At 44.7% G+C, this 19,928-nt stretch overlaps 1 protein-coding gene across 4 annotated transcripts in view; it reads right to left on the bottom strand.

Moving 5' to 3' along the window:
• Window positions 1-3,106: 3,106 nt before the first annotated feature.
• The window catches only part of Hmgcll1 (3-hydroxymethyl-3-methylglutaryl-CoA lyase-like 1), a 120,756-nt gene continuing 103,934 nt past the window's right edge, over window positions 3,107-19,928 (bottom strand). For all 4 annotated transcript variants that reach the window (XM_013510907.1, XM_013510908.1, XM_013510905.1 and 1 more), the window contains 2 exons: window positions 8,824-8,949; window positions 3,107-4,599 (listed from right to left, as the gene is read on the bottom strand). In XM_013510907.1, coding sequence (XP_013366361.1) covers window positions 4,498-4,599; window positions 8,824-8,949 — 228 coding nt within the window. In that variant the 3' untranslated portion in view covers window positions 3,107-4,497. The remainder of the gene's footprint in view (window positions 4,600-8,823; window positions 8,950-19,928) is intronic.

Here is a 19,928-nt window from a genome sequence, read left to right as displayed (position 1 = left end):
ATATTCAAGAAGCAGTTCAGGCGGGATGGTCTCCTTTCTTAAATTTCCAAATGTTTAAATTATACCTGTTTCTATTTTTCTCTTCAACTCATATTATTGGACAGACTCAGTGGCCCCGACCCTTGGTTCCAGCACTGAGAAAGTGTGGTGAAGTCTGCACGTTCTAAGGGTACATTTGCACCCGTGTCTATTGTGGCACAATTCGTAATAGCTGCACTATGGAAACAGCCCAGGTGGCTGTCAGGAGGTGGATGTTGCAGGAAAATGTGGTGGACAAACATAATAGAATATTACTTAGCTGTAAAGAACCACACCCCATCATTTTAGGAAATTGGATAGAACCAGCAAGTCATGTTAAATGAAACAGAAAACATGAAAGCCGAACATTTTCTGTTTCTTTTCCCCATTTGTGGCATCTACAAAAATTAGGGGGAAAATGACGTGAAGGTAAAGGGAGATTATTAGAAACGAGGGAGAGGATCAAGGGGAAGGGCAGGTGAGGGGAACTGGGGAGTATCAGTGTGCTAGACGCGCACACACGTATCTCAAAACAAAGCCCACTGTTCTGCACAACTAATACATGCTAATAAGATAAAATGCGAGTGGTAGGATGCAGATAAAAATATACCTAATACACGCAATAAGAAAAAAGTAGGCAGTCTATTCTGTTGAGGAAAGAAAATAAATATGAAAATACTTTCAAATTAAAAGTATTCCTGTTGTCTAGGAGTAGTTGACCCAACTCCTGCTCAGGGGTTAATGTACCTACCTTCAGCTCCTCCACTCTCCTCCCGTGGATGGTCCTCTCACCAGGCTCCTGCCGACGGTCCAGATCATTGGCGGTCCTCTTGGGCTCTGTGTTACTGGTCTCTTCCCATGGGAGTAAGCATTTCTGGAAGGGGCATGGAGTGATAACCTGCCCAGTGGCCTAGGAGAAGTTTAGGGTGGTGTGGGGAAGGCTGCTCACTGATAAAAAGAAAATACTGGGAAGAAAAGAGCTCCTAAGGTCCCTGGGCCACCTGAGCCCTAGGGTGCCACACCATGTTGTACCTAGAAGGGGCTGGAGCCAGAAGGGAATCCACGTCTTGAAATGAGGAAATCAGGGAAATGGGAAGAATCTATTTACTTGTACTAAGATTGAGCCTCTGAGTTAAACAATGGTGAAAGAACAAGATTTCTGAGTATTTGTCGTATAAGAGAATTTTTATTGTTGCTTAAATTCTGGCAAGTTTTCTGTTACCTGTAGTTGAAAGTGACCTAACTGATGTACCCTAACACAGCAAAATGTGTCCTGCTATTGGAGCTGTTGAAGAATAAGAAATACCACCTACCATACCTCCCCGCTCCCTCCTTCATTTTCCTCTTTTCCTCCCCACTACTGTCCTTCTTCCCTCTGTCCTCCCCCAAGCCTCCACCTTACCCCACTCATACCCCCGACGACCCTTTCCTCCCTAGCCCTAACTCTCTAAAACTATTATGAAACTATTCTTTTAAGCACAAAACTTAATAGTCCACACAAATGAAATACTCATTGGTATTTATAGTAACTCTGCCTCTGCATATTAATACCATTCAAACTTCTGGCTAGTTCCCAGTCTTTAGTTTTTCTTTCACAATTGTGATAGGGATTATATTCGTGACTTACTCAATGTTAAATAATTCTGTGACTCACATTTGTCGTTAATCATTTAGGAGATACAGGATGTATGTATATAAAATTAATAGTCATATAAGGACATATAGAGGGCAATTTATTAAATGTCACAGTGATAAGAATAAAAAATGGAGAAGGAGAATTCAGCATCTTCCTTGAAACTTATGAGCAGAGTCAACTTTTTTGCTTTGTGAATTTCACGATGCAGGACTGAGAAAATTTTCATGGTTTAAGGAATTTATTCTTATATTTGTCTATAATAAACATTAACACATACATATGATAAAATATATTACACATTCAGGACACAGAATTAGTATTTTCTTGATGGTATAAAAGATTATTTTGATTTGCATTTCAGAGAAAGCTGCGATTGCTTTGTCATTCTTAAGCTCTCCCCACAGAGTCAAGCCTGGTATCAATACATGTGTAGCTGGGTGGTGCTGGTAGGTTCTGCACTGATTCCAAGATGTCCTGATTAGTGAAATCCAGCTGTGACAGAGGACGCTACCTACGGACATCAGATTGCTTTATGTGATTATCTGAATTTTTCTCCCCAAACTAGAAAATAAATTCTTTTAAAGTTAGTTAGAGGAAGGAAAAAAGATACCAAATATCAGTTCAGGCTGATCTTGAACTCACTATGTAACCCTGGCTGGTCTCAAATTTGAGGTGATCCTTATGCCTCAGCCTCCAGAGTCCTGGGATTACAGATCCCACTATCCCCACTGAAAGCATAAGCTTTCTTGTGGCAAATGTGATCAGGTAGCATGGAGGACCTCATGGGAGGAAATCAGTAGACTGGCATGATACCATGTTCCAGGCTGTGTGGAGCTTCCTGTTTGTCCTGTCTTTTGAAGAGTCCATGTTTTATTATTTCAAAACAGCAATACTTCCTCCTTCCTTCTTTCTGGGATCCTTTCACATCAAAAATGGTTTTTCAAATACCTTAAAGACTGCATTGTTCTGGAACAGGGAGGAAACGTCGGGCTCCTCAAGAGATGCGATACAAACTGTGTCCATGGGTTCAGGTGCCCTGTTACTGCCCTTATCTGCCAGGGCATGAACTTCGAGAGAGACACAGATCAGGGGGATGGACGAGGGCACATCCAATACCAGCTGCAATTTTGTGTCAGTCAGGTGTACTTTCCACAATCCCAAGTCTACCCAGACTGGGCTGGTCTCAGGACCCCAAAGGACCAGTTGTTAAGCCCTTGCCCCCAAATCATGTCACAAACCACTAAATTAGCCTCCTCCACAGGAATTTAGTTCTGATTCTGTCAGTTAACAGTATGTTTCCCTTGCGACTCTTTCTCACGCTATATGAAGATAAATTAGTTTAATGAAAAAAGGAATCAAGATGTGTTATGTACTTGTACCACCACCCCACAAAATGTAACCATCATGTACTACAAATGTGTACTAATGAAAAAGTAACTGAGTTGCTCTTAGTACTTGTGTTTTGAATTTCTTTTTATTTTAATGGTTTTGAAGACTATTTCCTAGGAAGTTCACAGTATTCACTTTTGCATTCGAGTTTATATTAAAGTTTATCCAAAGATAAGATCACCAAGTATTATTCAAGAAGCCTATATAAATAATAGAACTGACATTCTAGATCCACATATATGATTTGCATAAATTACAGAAACATTTTTCTTGACACAGACCTCTTTTTACCTCTTCTCAGTCTTTGATGTATTAGTCTTTTGTTATCTCTGGAATCACTTTCCAGTGCAGTAGACAAAATTTCCACCATTTCATCTTAAAAAATGATCTTTAAAACAGTCTACCAAAAATGATGTGATGTGATCGAAGTACTGTACCATAAATCAATAGAAAACAGCTTATTTCATGAATTGAAAATTATCTTGATGTTCTTAGGAGCTGAATAACATTTTCTTGGGCAATTTGGAAGAGAACTGAAATTATGAAGTAGATTACGCTCCATATATCAACCTGTTCTCATCACCACAGTTTAGACATCTGGACAAAAACCATACCTTGCAATTTCTCAGGAATGGAGGATAGCACGCTGGATCTCATGTGTCTGTAACTGATGAAAGATAAAGTATGGCAAACTGGAGGCATGCAGCAAACATAGGAGGTCGTAATGTGTTTCCAGGGTATGGTGTCTTGCCATCGACCACAGCCTCTTGGAATGAGATAAAGCCATCGAAATAGTTAACAGATGTTAGCCACACTTGAAATATAAAAGCTCTACTGCTAACAATTGTGTAGGGTCAGCTGGAGCTTTGGCTCTTGGTCCACAAGCTAACTGACTTGGCAAACGGGAAATCGAGAGCCGGAGTCGACGCAGAGTGCCAAGGCCACACACTTGGTGCACTGTGCAGGGCTCGTAAACTGCCACCACTGTGTGCCCCGCTCAGCTAGCCGGATTAACCAGCAACACACATCTGATACTTACGGAAGTCTGATGTCAATTTTTACATATACTAAATTAAAGGGATATTTCTAGGAGACCAGAAGAGTAGACTTGTACTTCCAGTTCAAAAAAATGTCGACAAGTTTTGTTATTTATCTCAGTTTGCAATTTGCCCAATAGCTGCTACTGCTTCCCACTGACTTCACAGCCTGTCCAGGAGAAATCTTTTTTTTTTTTGGCACCGGGAGGGAGTCGAACTCAGGACCTTGGGCTTGTCAGGCAGGCACTGCACGGATGAGCTATAGCCCTGGCCTCTATCCAGGAGAAATCTTGATAGCAACGTCTTCTTTTTCCACTCTTGTCTATTCATGTTTCAGAATAAGTTAGCATTGATTTCCAGGTGAATCTATGTAGCTGATATGGGTCATCTCAATTTTAGGTCATAAATATATTCAAGTCAAGCATTGAAAGATGCTTGTGCTACTTTAGAGTTTGTAGTTTTATTCACAGCTTTGCAAATAAAGTCACCAGCTTCCATCACTTTGCAGAGATTCACACCCTGGTCAAAACAAGTATGGCAGAAGGGATGAGAGATTAGGAATAAGACAAAAACAGATGCCTTTTAATTTTATGAGCATTACTATTGACTTAGAATTGTTAAATGTGTTGCTCATTATCTATTTGGCTGGAACCCAGTTTTTTCAATCATATAGTTAGCATTTCATATTTTTCAAACAAGTATTGAATCTCACTGCTGTAATAACATAAGCTAGACACACCGGAATAACAGTGTAATTCAGGAGGACAGTTGTCAATTTAGGAAATAGTCTACAAACATCACTAATGCACAACATCACTAAAGCACAGTCTAATTGTTAATGGTTTGAAGGAGTTTACAGATCAGAAATGAATGAGGAAAAGAACAATCCTTCTAGTATATCAATCATCAGGCTTGATAAGGACCTCAGATTGCAGGAAAAATGAATGCATAATCTTTTCCATAGCCAGAATCACTATTACTGATGCAGTGCTGGGGGAGGAGGCTGGAAGCTAGTTAGAATGAAGTCGTGTTTATTGCGCAGCTGGGACGTCTTTGCCTGAGAGGTTGTACTGCCTGGAAGTATACATAGGATCAAAAGAGGCGTACGTAAATCAAGGTTGACAGATACAAAGTTGGGTAGGAAGGCCAGCATCAGATCGTGCTCCTCATCTCTGGGCTTGGGGTACAGTAGGTCACGTCAAAGTCCATGCTAGCACTTTTTCTGTCACAGTATTAGGTGAGTTTTCCACAGATTTGTGCCCTCGTGCATCATTTCATGAGCTCCTATGTCTTCCCTCAGTGTGAACTAGAAACAATCAGGGCTGAAAATTAAACATACTCAGCCACTTTTGCTACTAAGGGCAGTTATTAACACCATGGACGTCAGAATTTCTCCTAAAAGAGACAAGAATAAATGTTCATAAGGGTTTTTATAACAATGATCATTTCAGAAAGTGGAGATATTTAATCACTTTTTCTAGAATTAATGCTTTATTTTTGTAGTTTATTTAGCTTGTTAAGAATGATTATGAAAATATTCCTAAATGACACTTCTCAATGATTTTTATTATTTCTTTTTTATTATAGAACTATTTTTGGGGTAGCCATGTTCACTGTGGGATGAGAAATTTAGTTTTGTGATAGTAATGGTATTTCATGGATTATCTGGCAGGTGCTATTTAGGTTAGCATCCTTAATTTGTTGTGATTTAAATGTGGTAAACGACTAGTTTCATGCATCTTTTATTTATGAATTACACCCAGCAAGGGTTAATAGGGAGATTTAAATTATTAATGTTGTTTTCCAAGAATTCCATTTTTAACAATTATGCATGGAATTTGATAACATATCATTTCCAAGGAGAATTTGGTTTTGGCCATTACCAGTTTTTAATTAACAGCTATTGTTATGAGATTATTACTACGAGATGACACTTCATTTATTCTTCTAGGTACTGAGGATTGACTCCAAGGAGTGCTGAGCGGCGTCCTCAGCCTCCCCTCCCCTTTTTATTCTTTTTCTAATTTTGAGGCAGGGTCTTGTTAAGCTCGCCAGGCTGGCCTTAGACTTGGGACCCTCTTGCCTCTGCCTCCTGAGTAGCTGGGATTGCAGGCATGCGCCACCATGCCTGGCTTTCACTTACTTTAAATCATTTATCAGGTGCTTAAATGCGTCTCATGCGTGGTGATCTTCTGGGGTTTCCAGATCCTCACATGGAATGGGGTTTCTGTCTTCGGAGCTTACGCTCAAACAGGCAAGACAGACACACGGAAAGAAAACTCTGCTTTGTAGTTAGAGCAGCAGATAGAGACGCGTCTGGGTAAGGAGGGAGGCAGAGTGTGGAGCAACCAAGCCACGCCGAAAGAGGAACAGGCAGAACGTGCCAGAGGGCTGCGAAGAGGGATCCGTGCTGGTCGAGTGTGACGGAGAGGACGCGTCCCGGAGCGGGAGGACGATGCGCGAGACGTGGGAGCCGCATCAGTACCGGAGGGCGCGCGAGGCCACGGGCGAGAACGCGGCGCGCGGCGGAGGGCGAGCGAGCTTCCCGCAGTCGGCCAGGAGGACGGGGCGCGCCCCGGTACTGGGAACGCACAGATCGGCTGGACTGTGCGCCGCACAACCTCCTGAAGCACGGCGCACGCACTCTTTCGTTTTTCTTTCCATTTCCGTGGTACGTTTTAGATGCACAGTGACCACGCTCACCGCGGGAGATCTGCCTGTACATGACGGGTCTCGCTTGCTTTTGTCCCATTCTCCTTCCCTCCCCTTCGCCCCTCATCCCTTTATTTTATTTTATTTTATTTTTTTTTTTTGTTTTGTTTTTGTTTTTCTCCGGTACTGGGAACCGAACTCCCGACCTTGCGCTTGCCAGGCAGGCGCTTTGCCGCTGAGCTAAATTCCCAGCCCCTATCCCTTTATTTTAAACACAGGTTTTGTTTCCATTTCTTTCTCCCCGGCTTCTCATTTCCCGGTATCTATTCTCCGATTGGGTCCTTATTTACACTTTCGGTTTCTCACACCAGAGAAAGCGTGCAATATTTACGCAGGTGTGAGCAACTTCGCTCACTCAAGCATATGGTCTCAAAGTGCATCCACTTGCCAGAAATGTCTCAAGCTTCTTTATCCACATCTTCTTTATCCACTCATACTTTACTTTAGAGAAAGCTTCCAGTGGCAGCGTGGAGGGCGAATTCCAGGGGAAGTCTGAAGCCACAGCCTGTGCAGGAGGAACACTCCGGAAAGGGGTTCACGCCCGTGCCGGTGTCCTCGCAGCACGGTCACCCCAGTGCTTCGGAGGTCAAACTCGAGGTCCCTGGTTAGTGATCGGGCCTGGGATTCGAAGGGACATCGGGTTCCGCAGAGAATCGGGCTTACAGCTTAGATTCCTGCTCGGGTATGGCGGCTGCTCAGTGCCACGCTCCTCCTGAGCTGCAGTCTAGGGCCAGACCCACCTGCGTGTGCAGAGGCAGTTAGAGAACACGACCTGACACGTGTGAAGTACCAGCTGTCAAACGAGCTCCATTCATTGAGCTCCACTCCAGAAAAGCATCGCTTTTGCTCCAGCTTGTTGTATCCTTCCGACAGAAATGATTGAGCTACTTTGCAAATGAAACAACATTTGTTCCTAACCACAGAAAAGCAATAGCCTTTGGTGTTTATTGACAACAGCTGTTGGCATTCGGTGCCAAGAGAAAGCTCAATAAATATTTACGGAGCATCTTTATGTCTCACGCACTGAGTACGCATAAACTATGGTCATTGCTCTCTGCTGCACAGGAAGCTGGACGTGTAAAGAAGACCATGATGTGGCCTTCCGTGTGTTCAGAGGCAAAGCTACAAAGGGCAGCAGGAAGCACCCAGGAGGCCCCTCCCAGCGCGGCTGGGGGACGACAGGGAGACCCTGGAAGAAAGCACGTGTAGGATGGTGGTGACCCACTTTCCAGAAGAACCCAAGCATGTGTGCAAGACCCTTCCAAGTGAGGGCAAAGCATGACCACAAGTGGCGGAGAGGAGAAGGATGGAACAGCGAGAGGTCAGGTGCTGATCAGAGTGAGAAAGAGGAGGGACAGGAGCCAGAGACAGGGAAAAGCTCGTCTTGTAATCCAGGTGATGCTTTTATATCTCAGAAAACACTTTGGGTACTTAGTCATCTGTGAAGAGTTTTCTTGCCTTTTATATTTCCCCCTGAAAAGTCGGACTGGCGAATTCACAGGTCGTAGGTGGATGTGATCACATAGCATCTGGCCTTCAGTGCTAGCTGGGACAAGATTAGTGCCATCTGATGCCTCACGCACTAAGCAGTCTTGAGCTGCACTCTCCCACTGACCACTTGAAAAGTGCCCTGGACTCGCGTCCACAAGCCCTTGTTGTTACCAGAGATCATTAAGAAAGATCTCAGTTTCCTCCAAGGAAAACAATCACGCAAATAACAAAACTGCAAAACTATAAGCACAATAGCACAGACTCAGGGTCTAACTCACAACCTGTGTAAAGGCAAAACTGAGATATATATAAAAGCACCCTGGAGTTCATAACACACTATGTGAAATAGTAACACTATTGTGATTGAGCTGTAGCAATAGTTTATAAAGCCCCTGAAAAAAATTTATTGTTTTCCCACTGTGCATTTTAGCAAATGTGTAAGAAAACTTTGACCTCAAAATTGCTTCCCAAATCTGAGAAGCAGTCCACTTTGAAGCTGCGAGGAATGCGTGCGCACTGACATACAGTAAAGTCACTTACTGTATCAACCCCCAGGCCATGAAGCATGTATATTAAATCCTCGGTGGCTACATTCCCAGAGGCACCTTTCGCATAAGGACAGCCACCTAATCCCGACACGGAAGAGTCCACCACGTTAATCCCCATCTGGAAAATGAACACAAACACCGAAGGCTTGTACATTTATGGCATGTAAATTGTTTCATTTCTGCTTAGCCTGTGGCAAAGTGCAAATAAACACAATCTGAACCTTTTATCCAAACATCCCGCTCGGCCCCCAGGTACTGCGGCACCCCCCATGCTCATTTCTTTGTGGGCCAGTCTTCTCTGTCAGACTGACAGACCCCCACGAGGATCTCTGGACCTAGAAGAATCCTGCACCAAAATTAACGTTTTTCTTTTTATGATAACAATACCACTCTGCAGGTGGTAGATCCTGAAATAAGGTTATTTCTCTCCAAGCTCATATATATTCTCCAGTTCCCTCACTTTCTGGGGCACCTTGAGATCAGATCTCAGCAATATGAGCAGAGAGGGAGGCATGTCTTTCTGCTGTGAAAGGTGAAAGCTTGATCATCAGAAACTACGGAAAGACCTAAACGAATTCCTCACTTTCAGGACTGCAAGAAGAGTGGGCCACCCTCATGTAAAACCAGCGCCTCCTGGGGCAGAGTACCGAAGATTGCCGCTGCACTCCCACTGCGTCTGGGTTGGGGTCACAGAATTCTAATTTTTACAAAGATCCCAACTGCTGCTGGTCCTTCTTCTTTCCTGCTTTTCCTTCCCTCCCTCCCTCCTTCTCTCCCATCCTTCCTTCTTCCCTGTCCTTCCTCACATGTTTACTTCTTTTTGTTGATAAGCTTTCTATTTTAGAAAGTTTTTCAAACATTTGTGAAGGCAGTACAGAGAGTTCCCATATACTACTTTTACCATCTGTTAAAGAAAAAAAAATTCTATGATATTTGTTAAACCACAGTAAAGAAGACTTTATTCATGGCTACTGCCGAGTTCCAGAGACACAGTGTAGTTCTGCAGGGCAAGAGACCGGGGCTAACTCCAAGTACAACAAAAGCAAGCAGGGGATTCTAGCCAAGAAGCAGGGCTGGGGTCAGTGGATGGAAAATTACTAAGAGGAATCACCAGGAATGAGGGGATTTAAACTAAACCAGCCTAACAAGACTTTTCCTAAAGACGGCCAGGGTGGTCAATCATTCCCTGGGGCGTAACGGGTGATGAGAGAAATAATTAGATGTGGAAGGGAATTAGGTAGAGAGGTGGGTGCTCCTCCCTGAAATAAACTGCTCAGCAGAGGCTGCTGATGTTGGGTTTCTGGAGAAAGTGCACATACAGTCCACGGAGAAAATTTCGAAGCCTGGCTAAAGACTGGCTAAGGCAAGACTGTCAAATATTAGGTTATTGTAGTACATCTGTCATAACTAAAGAACATATGCTGATTTCCGGACATCTAACCTTTAGTCACATTTCCTTAGACAGACCTAATGGCGCTTCTGAAGGCATTTTAACCTCGTGTGCTTCAGCTGCTTCCGGAACTCATCAGCACATCACCTGAGGTCAGCACCCCTGACTCCCTAGGCTCCTCTGCACCGTGACAGTTTCGGGATGCGGATTTCATGCAGTGCCCTTCGCTTCAGGCTCGTCTGGCTTTCTTTTCCATGGTCAGCCTGGGTGACAGAACTTCGGCAGGAAGACCCAGGGGTGCAGCACCGTTCCCAGGGCATCCTGTCAAGGGTGTACACTCCGGCTGTAAGCACTGAGCTTGGCATTAACCTTGACCGCCCGGCAGTGGTGGTGTCCACAGGGGTGCTCAGGAGCTCCCTCCTTGTCCCCGTCTACCCTGCGGTCTGCACCAAGCCACCGGTGCCGCTCACACTCGAGGAGCCATAGCACCCACACCAATCACGTGTAGTTCTCCGTGTGACAGACTTGGCTGTTCTCTCACATTTACTTAGTCATTTATTGGGACACGACATATTACTGGGGGCCCACAGGCATTTGCAGGTATTAATTTTGCACTCTGAGTTATAACCCTGTACTTCTTTATATATCTTCTTGCTCGTATTACCCCAGACTCAGCTAGTAGGAGCTCTTTGAGCTGGCCCTTCTGTCCTTTTGGCATGCCAAGGGAGCTGCACTTTTGAATCACTGATCTAGAGTTTTCTTTGCTATGTCAACTTCACTCAGTGTTCACCAGGGTCTGGAGGGTGCTCAATCAGTCTGGTCTTCACTGGGATCTGAGGAAGGTTTTCAAAGAGAGGCTGCATTTCGCCCCCGTTTCTCCTCACTGGACTCAGTGTGGGGAGGGCGCCATAGCTCTCTCCCCATTGTCTTCTTCAAATAATAATTTGAGGAGTTCAGTCATAGCCAGGTGCTGATAGTGACCAGGTAGTGTGTACACATGTGAGATAATTTAGATTTTCTGCAGACCAAAATAGCAAGAGTAAAGAATTACACTCTATAAACAAAATGTGTAAGAACATATGGTACTTGAAAAAGGTAAAATCAAGGTGTCAGCCCATCTGTGGAGTCGGCCATGAGATCAAACAAGGCTTTTCTTCACTTGAAGACTAAAACTGATCTACTTCATGGAACCAAATCTGCACCTCAGAAACAGAAGTTTCACAACTTCTCAATCCTGGCTACCCCTTGGAGTCGCCCCTGGCTTTTAAAAAATGCGAACACCAAACTAACTAGATCAGGATCTCAGTCTGGATATGGTTCCAGCACGGATGCTTCTTTAACCCTCCCTCTGGGGATTCGCCTCGCAGCCTGGTGTGGAATCCCAGGGCAGAAGTTCTCATCTGTGTCAGCGGTGTCAGCTTGCGGAGTAGGAGTCCCTTTCACTAGACAGAAGCTGGCCACCCCCCCTCCCCTCAGCAGGAAGTCCGCATTTCGAGGAAGATGGCATTTGAAAGAAGGCTCCAAATGTATGCGTGGAGAGCAGGAGGCACTGGCCTGCTGGGGAGGGGCGCCCGTCGGCCCCTGTGCGGAGGGCTCCTCCTGTCAGCTCTTGCTGAAGACCGAAAGGGCAGTCACAGCACACCAGGGAGGAAACGCGCTGTTACCTCGTCAGAACAGCCTCGTGCAGGGGCTGAGCTGGGCTTTGGGGCGACAGTGCAGCAACAAAACTCACTCTGTATTTTCTAACTAAAGGCCAGTATGACCAGTCGTTTGGACAAAAGTGAAAGATTTATTCACAATAAAGCAACCAGTGTCACAAAGGACTAGTAAATGGCCAGCGTCACAATGGAGCAAAATAAATAACCAGTGAGGCCATGAAAACAAGTTCAACCTCACATTAAAGACTGTAAAAGAAGTGCAACGCTGTGATGCTTCATGCTTTCTGACTGGCAAAGAGTTTTGAAAATATTGGTAACTAAATCGTATAAGGGAGAGTGCCATGGTGGCACACACCTGTGTCCCAGGACTCGGGGCTGAGACAGGAGGACTGCTGCGAGTTCAAGGCCAGCCTAGGCTAGATAGCGAGACTGTGTCCCAGCAAAACACCCTAAGAATAAATAAAGTGTACCGTAGAGCAATAAAATATGAAACAATCTGTAACCTAAACAAACACATCTCACGGACAAAATGCTGCATTAAAGAAGTCAGGCTCAAAAGGGAACACACACTAAGACTCCCTCTGGGTAGTCCTACCAGACACACACCGATCAAAGTAAAAGTGCAGATGATCGTTCTCCAGCGGGGCCTACAGATGAGCTCAGGGGAGCTGTGGGTGGGGGCAGCCAGCGCTGCATCCCCTGACCTGAGCTGACTCCACTGGTAATGTGTGTTTCTGAAAGGTCATCGCTTACGCACTTTTCCTCATATGTTACACTCAGCAGGCATCAAAAAGGTACTGTTATATTTTCGGAACTTGAGGTAAACTAGGAAACACATGAGTAAGAACACAAGCCGGAATTTTTAATGGTGAACAATTGATAATTTGTCTGAAGCTGCCAATACCTATTGTCCCAGAAATTCATTATCAAGAAAGTTCAATTATAGACAGGTAAATTGGATTTAAATTAACAGGTATGGGACAAGGATTGCCCTCAGGAGGGAGTCAGTGCAGAAGAGGGGAACACATCAGAGCTGGCCGGAGGCATCTGAAGAAGGCCAGACCTCAGGGTGGAGCCCGCAGCCCTCCCTAGGGGAGAAAGAGTGGCTGGGGATTGTATCGGAATTAACACCACGTGGTCCAGTAAGTCAGGCGCCACAGTGGGTGACAGATCTGGACCCACCCTCCATCCCCCCGGCCCTTTCCAAACAGCGCCTCTGTTCTTTCTGTGTTAGCAGCGACAGCAGCTGACGGTGGTGCCTGCCACACCCCTTGCAGCAAGCCTCCTTCCCCACGGATCACCGTCAGCCAAGTGCTGCTCCTGTGGTCCTACTGCTGGCTGCAGCGTGACCCGTGCTGCACCCACCTTGTGCTTTGCTCTATACAATACTGTTGGAGAAAGAGCCTCCGTGGCAAACCCTCTCAGGACACAGGCACACGCACACACACCAGTCTCGGGAACTTTCTCTCGGTAACCGCTCCGATGCTTACCCTCCTTCGCCCTATAAACTATATTTGGGAGATACGAGTTCGGCACAGCTGACAAACCGCAGGTTGGGAGTTATTTTCCTCCCATCATAGTTCTTAGGAATATTTTTAAAATTCCAAGTATATAATTAGATAAAAAATAAAAAGCAAATGAACATCTGTAGGTGATTCTCATTGCAGTTATGTTATTTAAGAAAGTAAATTTGAAAATAATTCAAATGTCTCGAAATGGCACTAATTTAAGCTACTTAAGATGTTTCTGTCGGATGAACGATAAATGCAATACAGATGTGTCGATAAAGGAGAAGAATCGGTTGAAGAATGTTATCACAGTATGTATAGTCGTGACACGTTTTTAAATGAAAATCGGTCTTGGATGAAACAGCAAGATGTTCTCAATACTGGTGTTGATGGGTAGTGTAATTACAGGTGATTTATTTTATTTTATTCTGTTTGTTTTTCAATATTCTGACTATAGTAGTATAGTAATAAATAGAATGATTTTGAATAAATCAAAACCTGAGTTTCTAAGTTGAGCTAATCTCCGAAAAAATCAACTGATTAAGGAAAAAAGATTTAGTGCACACACACAGGGGGATGCTACTGAGCCGTCGAAAGCGGGACGTCCTGTCACGTAGAGCAGCGCGGAGGGAACTGCAGGTGGTTCCGCTACGCTCAACACAAGTTCTGCCTACGCTCGTTCCTACGGGGCATCTAAGAAGGCTGACCTCACACAGGGAGCGGACGAGGACGACTGTCAAAGGCCAGCGAGAGGAGCAGGGGGAGGACGGGAAGGGAGACCCGCGAGTACCAAGCTACGGGCACGCGGCGGTGAGACGCGGGCTGTGCTATTGAACGCAGGCTGGCCACAGATCCCAGTCACATAATGCACCTTCTGTACAGCCTGGCGAAAGGATTTCGGATGTTTTCACATAAATGAACAATAGTTTGATAAATACATTTAACCCGATTAAACAATATGCAATTTACACAGGCGTCAAAACATCACATGGAACCTACCTCACAAATATGTACGTTTTATATTTTTAGGTATCCGTTGGAATTTAATTGAAAAAGTATAAATAAATACAGTAATATCCTCTTCCTTCTAAGCAAGCTGCTTTAGAAATTTCTGGTCATATTCTCGTACGAGACTGATTTTCCTGTGTTTTCATACTTCACCTCCTCTTCCCATCTGAAATGCTTCTTAGCACCAGGTCGGCAAGTTCCCGACAGACTGTGAAGGCAAGCATTGTTTCCCCTGAGGATTCCTAGTTGTAAAGAGAGGAACTTTATATGCACAGACGCACCCGTCTCTGAGATTATCTCAGCGCAACACGTACTTGACAATGGTGAACGGGCCGCAGAGCCGGAATTAGAGGGCTACTCCCAGGAAGACGCCCCTTTCCCTTTGCCTTTTCTAGCGCAAAGCCCCGGTTTCAGACGCCTTCCTCGTGTGTGTGCGTGTGTGCATGTGTGTGTGTGTGTCTGCGTGCGCACGCGGTTTTCTCCGTGTTGCCTATCACAGAAAGTTTGTTTTTTGACTTGTCTCGAAGCACGGCGCTTAAGTGAATGACCACCAGGTGGCGAGGTAGCACCAGAATCCCCGTGTCCACAGCAAGTCTCAGCACCAGATAACAGTTTGCTTGAACTCAAGATAAGCACAAGTTTACTAACGGCGCCGAATACATGAAAGTGCAGCTCCACGCATCCGATATGTTTGCCTGTTCTTCCTCCCCTTGACGCGAAGGGTTTATGAAGCGCATTGTGTGTGTCAGTGACGGTACACCTGAAGTCCTGTAGTCCTGGACCCCAGCGCGAGATACTAAAATGACTTTATCTTTCCTGTCACTGAGAAGTCTTTCGCTATTATCACAATAAGGGTAATTTCATCTAAGCCTAGAAACAAAACACAGTGCTCTCAAAGGTCTGAAGTTGGCATGTCCCACCCCCAAGTTAAAAGGCGCGCTCCTAGCGCCCAGGCTCCGCGGACGGGCGTGGGTTCAAGGCTCAGCAGAACCGGGGAACAGAATGAGGGTGACACGGTCTTCAGGAATGAAAAGTCACTAATGTCCTTATCAGAGCTTTTTTGTGACAGCTCTCACGCTTGGAAAAAGATTTCCCTAAGGGCCCCACTCACCCTTGCCTGAGAAGGAGACAGACTAGTGCCTATTCTCACATTTATTCGCTACATGCACACTGCATAAAAACGCCAGTGCTCACAGGGAAAGGTGTAAGAACACAGCAAAGCCTGCAAAGAGAGAAGTTCTCGATTCCAGCAGGACCGAGAACTCGGTAACCAGCACTCACAAACGTGCTGCATGGCTCTTCGCGCTCCCTGTGGAAAGTCTGCAAAGCCGGTGGGCGGAGTTGCCTGCTGTTACTGACCGGGAGCTGAGCCCCGCGCTCCCCGTGCGAGGACCCAGCCTGCCGACACCGGGGACTGGTTTGCGGAGAACAGTGTTTCCACAGAGAGGCTCGGGGAGGGCAGGGGCTCAGGCCGAGCCAAAGGTGCGCCCACGCGCAGTTGGCAGCAGGCTTCGCGCTCCTACGAGCATCACGAAAAGAGCACTGAGAAATCAGAAGTCATTTCCTCATGGAGCGTCCGTCATCTTTAGAAAGTTTCCACAAAACTATCAGGAAGTAAATAATAATAATAATAATAATAATTAATAATAATAATAAATGTTTGCTATCCTGGTAATTGCATTTCTAGGAAGCTAGCTCCCCAAATAGCCAGAAATGTGGATATGGATTTATGTTCAAAGATGGGTATTCCTTGTAATATTACTGATAAAACTAGAAATAAGTCCTTACGTGAAAAGAACAACAGAAAAGAAAGTTAATAAGTCCTGTATGACAGACTATTATGAAAGTATTATAAAACGCATTTCCAAAGAATATTCAATGGTTTAGAAAAAACAATTATGAGAAAAAGAAGATACCGGAAGAGACTATTCTGTTTGTTGCAATCTGCTGATGTTTCTAGATTTTGCTCAATCTTGTATAATAAATACATCATTAGCTAGACAAGTGTCCCTTATTAATAAACGCGTTGTCATTCCCTTCCTATGCCAGGACAAAACCCTCAGAATTACACTAATCTATCTCAAGCTCTAGCTCCTTGGACTAAATTTAAATCCTCTAGAGGATTTCTATCAGCATTGTCTGGTTTTGCTTCTGTTGACTGGAAGCTCCTCCTATCGTTTGCTTCCTCCGCATCCACCTGTGGTTTCTAATAAGCTGACGTAAGAAATTAGGCCAGTGCCCCTGAAGCCCTAAGGAGCGTACGATTTGCAGCCTGAGCTGGTGCCTGACGTTGTGCTCTTCTAACTTCTCCGTCATACCAAAGCTGGTGGTCCCGGAACACCCGAGTGGCAAGAGACCAGAGTTAACCTGAGGGATGTCACACCTCCAGCCCCGGCCCAGCAGCACCCTTCTCTGTATGCGGTATTTCTCAGAATTGCCTGAGGTCTGAGGTAAGAATGCACAGTTCAAAGTCCTATGCCAAAGTCTGAATGTCTTTTCTTCTGAACTGCAAATACAGGCTTTGTTTGAAATTCCCAAATGACTTTTATACACTGTTGAAAAAGTGTGGAAATTAACCTTTGACCCTCTGTTTCGGCACTGACAGAGGGCCAGTGCTTCACCAACAGTTTCCTCCCGCCCCTCAGCCGGACGGCATCGCCGCGCTGCCCTTGAGTGGAGTATGAGCTCGGCTTGGACAGCGGTGCTGAGGGAAGTCCTGGAGGCCGTCTCTGCAGGTCCTTCAGAAAGGTCTTCCTCTTCAACAGTCACGCGCGGGTGGCATGGAGGCCTGGGCAGCTGGTGAGCCAGGGGAAGAAGGAGCCTGGGGTCCTGGGCTGTGTGGAGGGAAGACGCCCAGGGGCGAGAAGGTGCGCGGTGGGCCGTGGGGAACGGCGGGCAGTGCTTACCTGTGGATCGGCAAGGACCGCGACACGGGGGGCCAGGTGGGCTGAAATCTGCCATTCTGCCAGCTGCTCGCCATTTATTCCGTCTGTCTTTCACTTCCCCCTTTTCATAACTTCTCCTTTCTTAAACACTTTTATCTATCCATTTTATTTCTTCTATTATTTAATATTTTGCCCTCCTTTTTTTTTTTTTTTTTTGACTGTTTTTTCTCCAGTACCGGGAATCCAACTCAGGCCCTTGCACTTGCCAGGCAGGCGCTGTGCCGCTGAGCTAAATCCCCAACCCCTTATTTTGCCCTCCTTAAACTGCTAGTAGACGCCTTCTGGGTGACAGTGTGCATCTGCGTCATGCTCTGCTCGCCCCTCCTGAGTCACATGGCAGGGGAGGGACTTCCTATAACCTCAGTCCCGTCCTCTGTGCTGGGCTCCCTATGCTTTGGTTTTGTGTAGGTCGTCCCATCACACAGTACTACTCTTTCTGCTTTGAGTAACCAGTTATCTCTTAGAGCAATTAGCCGTAAGTGAAAAAATTCTGACATTTTTACCTTGACATTCTGTTGTTTTAGCCGCAGATAATAAGGAAAAAGGAGCTGAGCGAATTCACTGCACTGATGCCATTAACGACCTTTGAATCCCTTCGGCACAGAGCGGCCTCGAGCACAGCTGACAGTGAGACTAAGAGCAGGCAGAGAGCAACAGCCTGGGGCCTGATCCCCTCCAAGCCAAATTACTTCAGTACAGGATGACCAAGTATTGCACATTTTTTCATTCATTTTTATAAAATAATATAACAGGAAACATGAAAGACAATTTTTTCAAATTTACCGAACACAGCAATCGACTGGTTAAAATGACACCTGCCTGAGGGACACCCATGGCCCACTGTTCAGTGGTCAAAGGGTCGGTTTTGAGACAGATGTTTGAATGTGCTGTCACTTGATAACTGTGTGATCTGGATAATACGACTTTGCTTATCTGTTGCTCTAACTGTTGAGACAGCAATGAGACCTTTCACATCAGGCCATCGACCAATTCTGGAGTTAAGCAGCTTATGCTAAGGATGTAGATGCTGAAGATGCACAGCCATGAAAAGGTAAAGAGCTGAGAAGAAGTTCCAGGGGATGTGTGAATGGAGCAGGACGAAGGGTATTTAGAGGCGTTTACCTGGTGAGTCATGAAAGACAGAGCTACTCCAGTGAGGTAAAGAATGACGTCACAGAAGAGGAAATGAACAAAGAAAAATCTTTATGAGTGAGGATGAGTTGGATATTGAGGCAAAAACTGGAAGGTGAGCCAGGGAATTAATAGAAAGAACAACCTTTAAAGCCAGAAGAGGGATGGTAGGCAGAGAGAACAAGGACCCTGAAGCTTTGGAGAAAAATGAATGAACAACCTTCTGAGAAAGACAGTAGTGAGTTCATCTGTTAAGAGTCTAGGGAAGAGTCAATCATCCCGGTCTGGCTCCTTGACATTGCTTCTCCGGGAACCAGCTCCCCATACTCATCTGCAGATGCACAGAGAGAGGTGGATGGGAGCAGTGGGAATGCAGGAGTGAGGAGGAAGATGGGGTACATCCACAGAAAGCACAGTGTGAATGGCACTTGTAAAGGTAGCGGCACCATGTGCTCTTGAGAAACTCTGCAAAATACTGAACTACATAACCAGATCATTTAGACAGATAGCTGGTCAACCAATTTATCAATACATTTTAAAAGAAGCAAACCCAGGGCTGGGGATTTAGCTCAGCAGCAAAGCACTTGCCTGGCAAGCGCAAGGTCGTGAGTACAATTCCTGGTACCGGAAGAAAAGACAAAAAAAAAAAAAAAAAAGAAGCAAACCCCACAGCTCTTGTAGAGAGTTTCAGGGAGTTACCAAAAATCACAGAGCTAGTCAGCTATAGAGATGATCTAGAATGCAGGCCTTCCTGGCTTTTTTTTCTAGAGTTCTCTGGAGGGAGTTAAAAACTTACAATGCCAAATTGGACATAAATGAGAGACCTGCCTAACAGGATAAGAATGCAGCTATTATTAAGTAAAAATAAAGAAGTAAGGAATAAATGATATTACAAGAGAAAAACTGAAAATAGTGTTTTTGACAAAATATGAAAATTTTATTAATATTCCAAAACAGACAGGGCTTGTCAGAATGCAAAGAAAAATTCTAAGTAGCAAGCTATATCTATATCATCTATAGCTATATCTATATCTGTATCTATCTATATTTATATCATTATCTATTTTGTCTATATCATCTATATCAATCACCTATATCACCTATATTTAAATCTATATATCTATATAATCTATATCACCTATATCTATATATCTGTATCATGTATATATCTAGATCATCTATAGCTATATCTATATCATCTACATCATTTATATCATCTATATTTACATCATCTACATTGATATCATCTATATCTACCTCTCCAGACCTTTACCCTCTGTCCTCCTATTATACCTTCAGTACATAGCATGGGACAGCACCTGGAACACAAGCTATAGTTCAAATGCTTTGGAAAGTATAACTGAATAAATAATACATATAGAACAATAAAACATGCACTTCATTTTTGAAGCTATAAAAATGAATGAAAGATGAGTGAAATCCACCTATTTTGTTTT

The sequence above is a fragment of the Chinchilla lanigera genome, unplaced genomic scaffold, assembly GCF_000276665.1.
Source record: "Chinchilla lanigera isolate Chin_1 unplaced genomic scaffold, ChiLan1.0 scaffold00010, whole genome shotgun sequence".
Classification (NCBI taxonomy): domain Eukaryota; kingdom Metazoa; phylum Chordata; class Mammalia; order Rodentia; family Chinchillidae; genus Chinchilla; species Chinchilla lanigera.
Note: the sequence above shows the minus strand (reverse complement) of the source record. Positions and strands in the feature narration are given on the sequence as shown.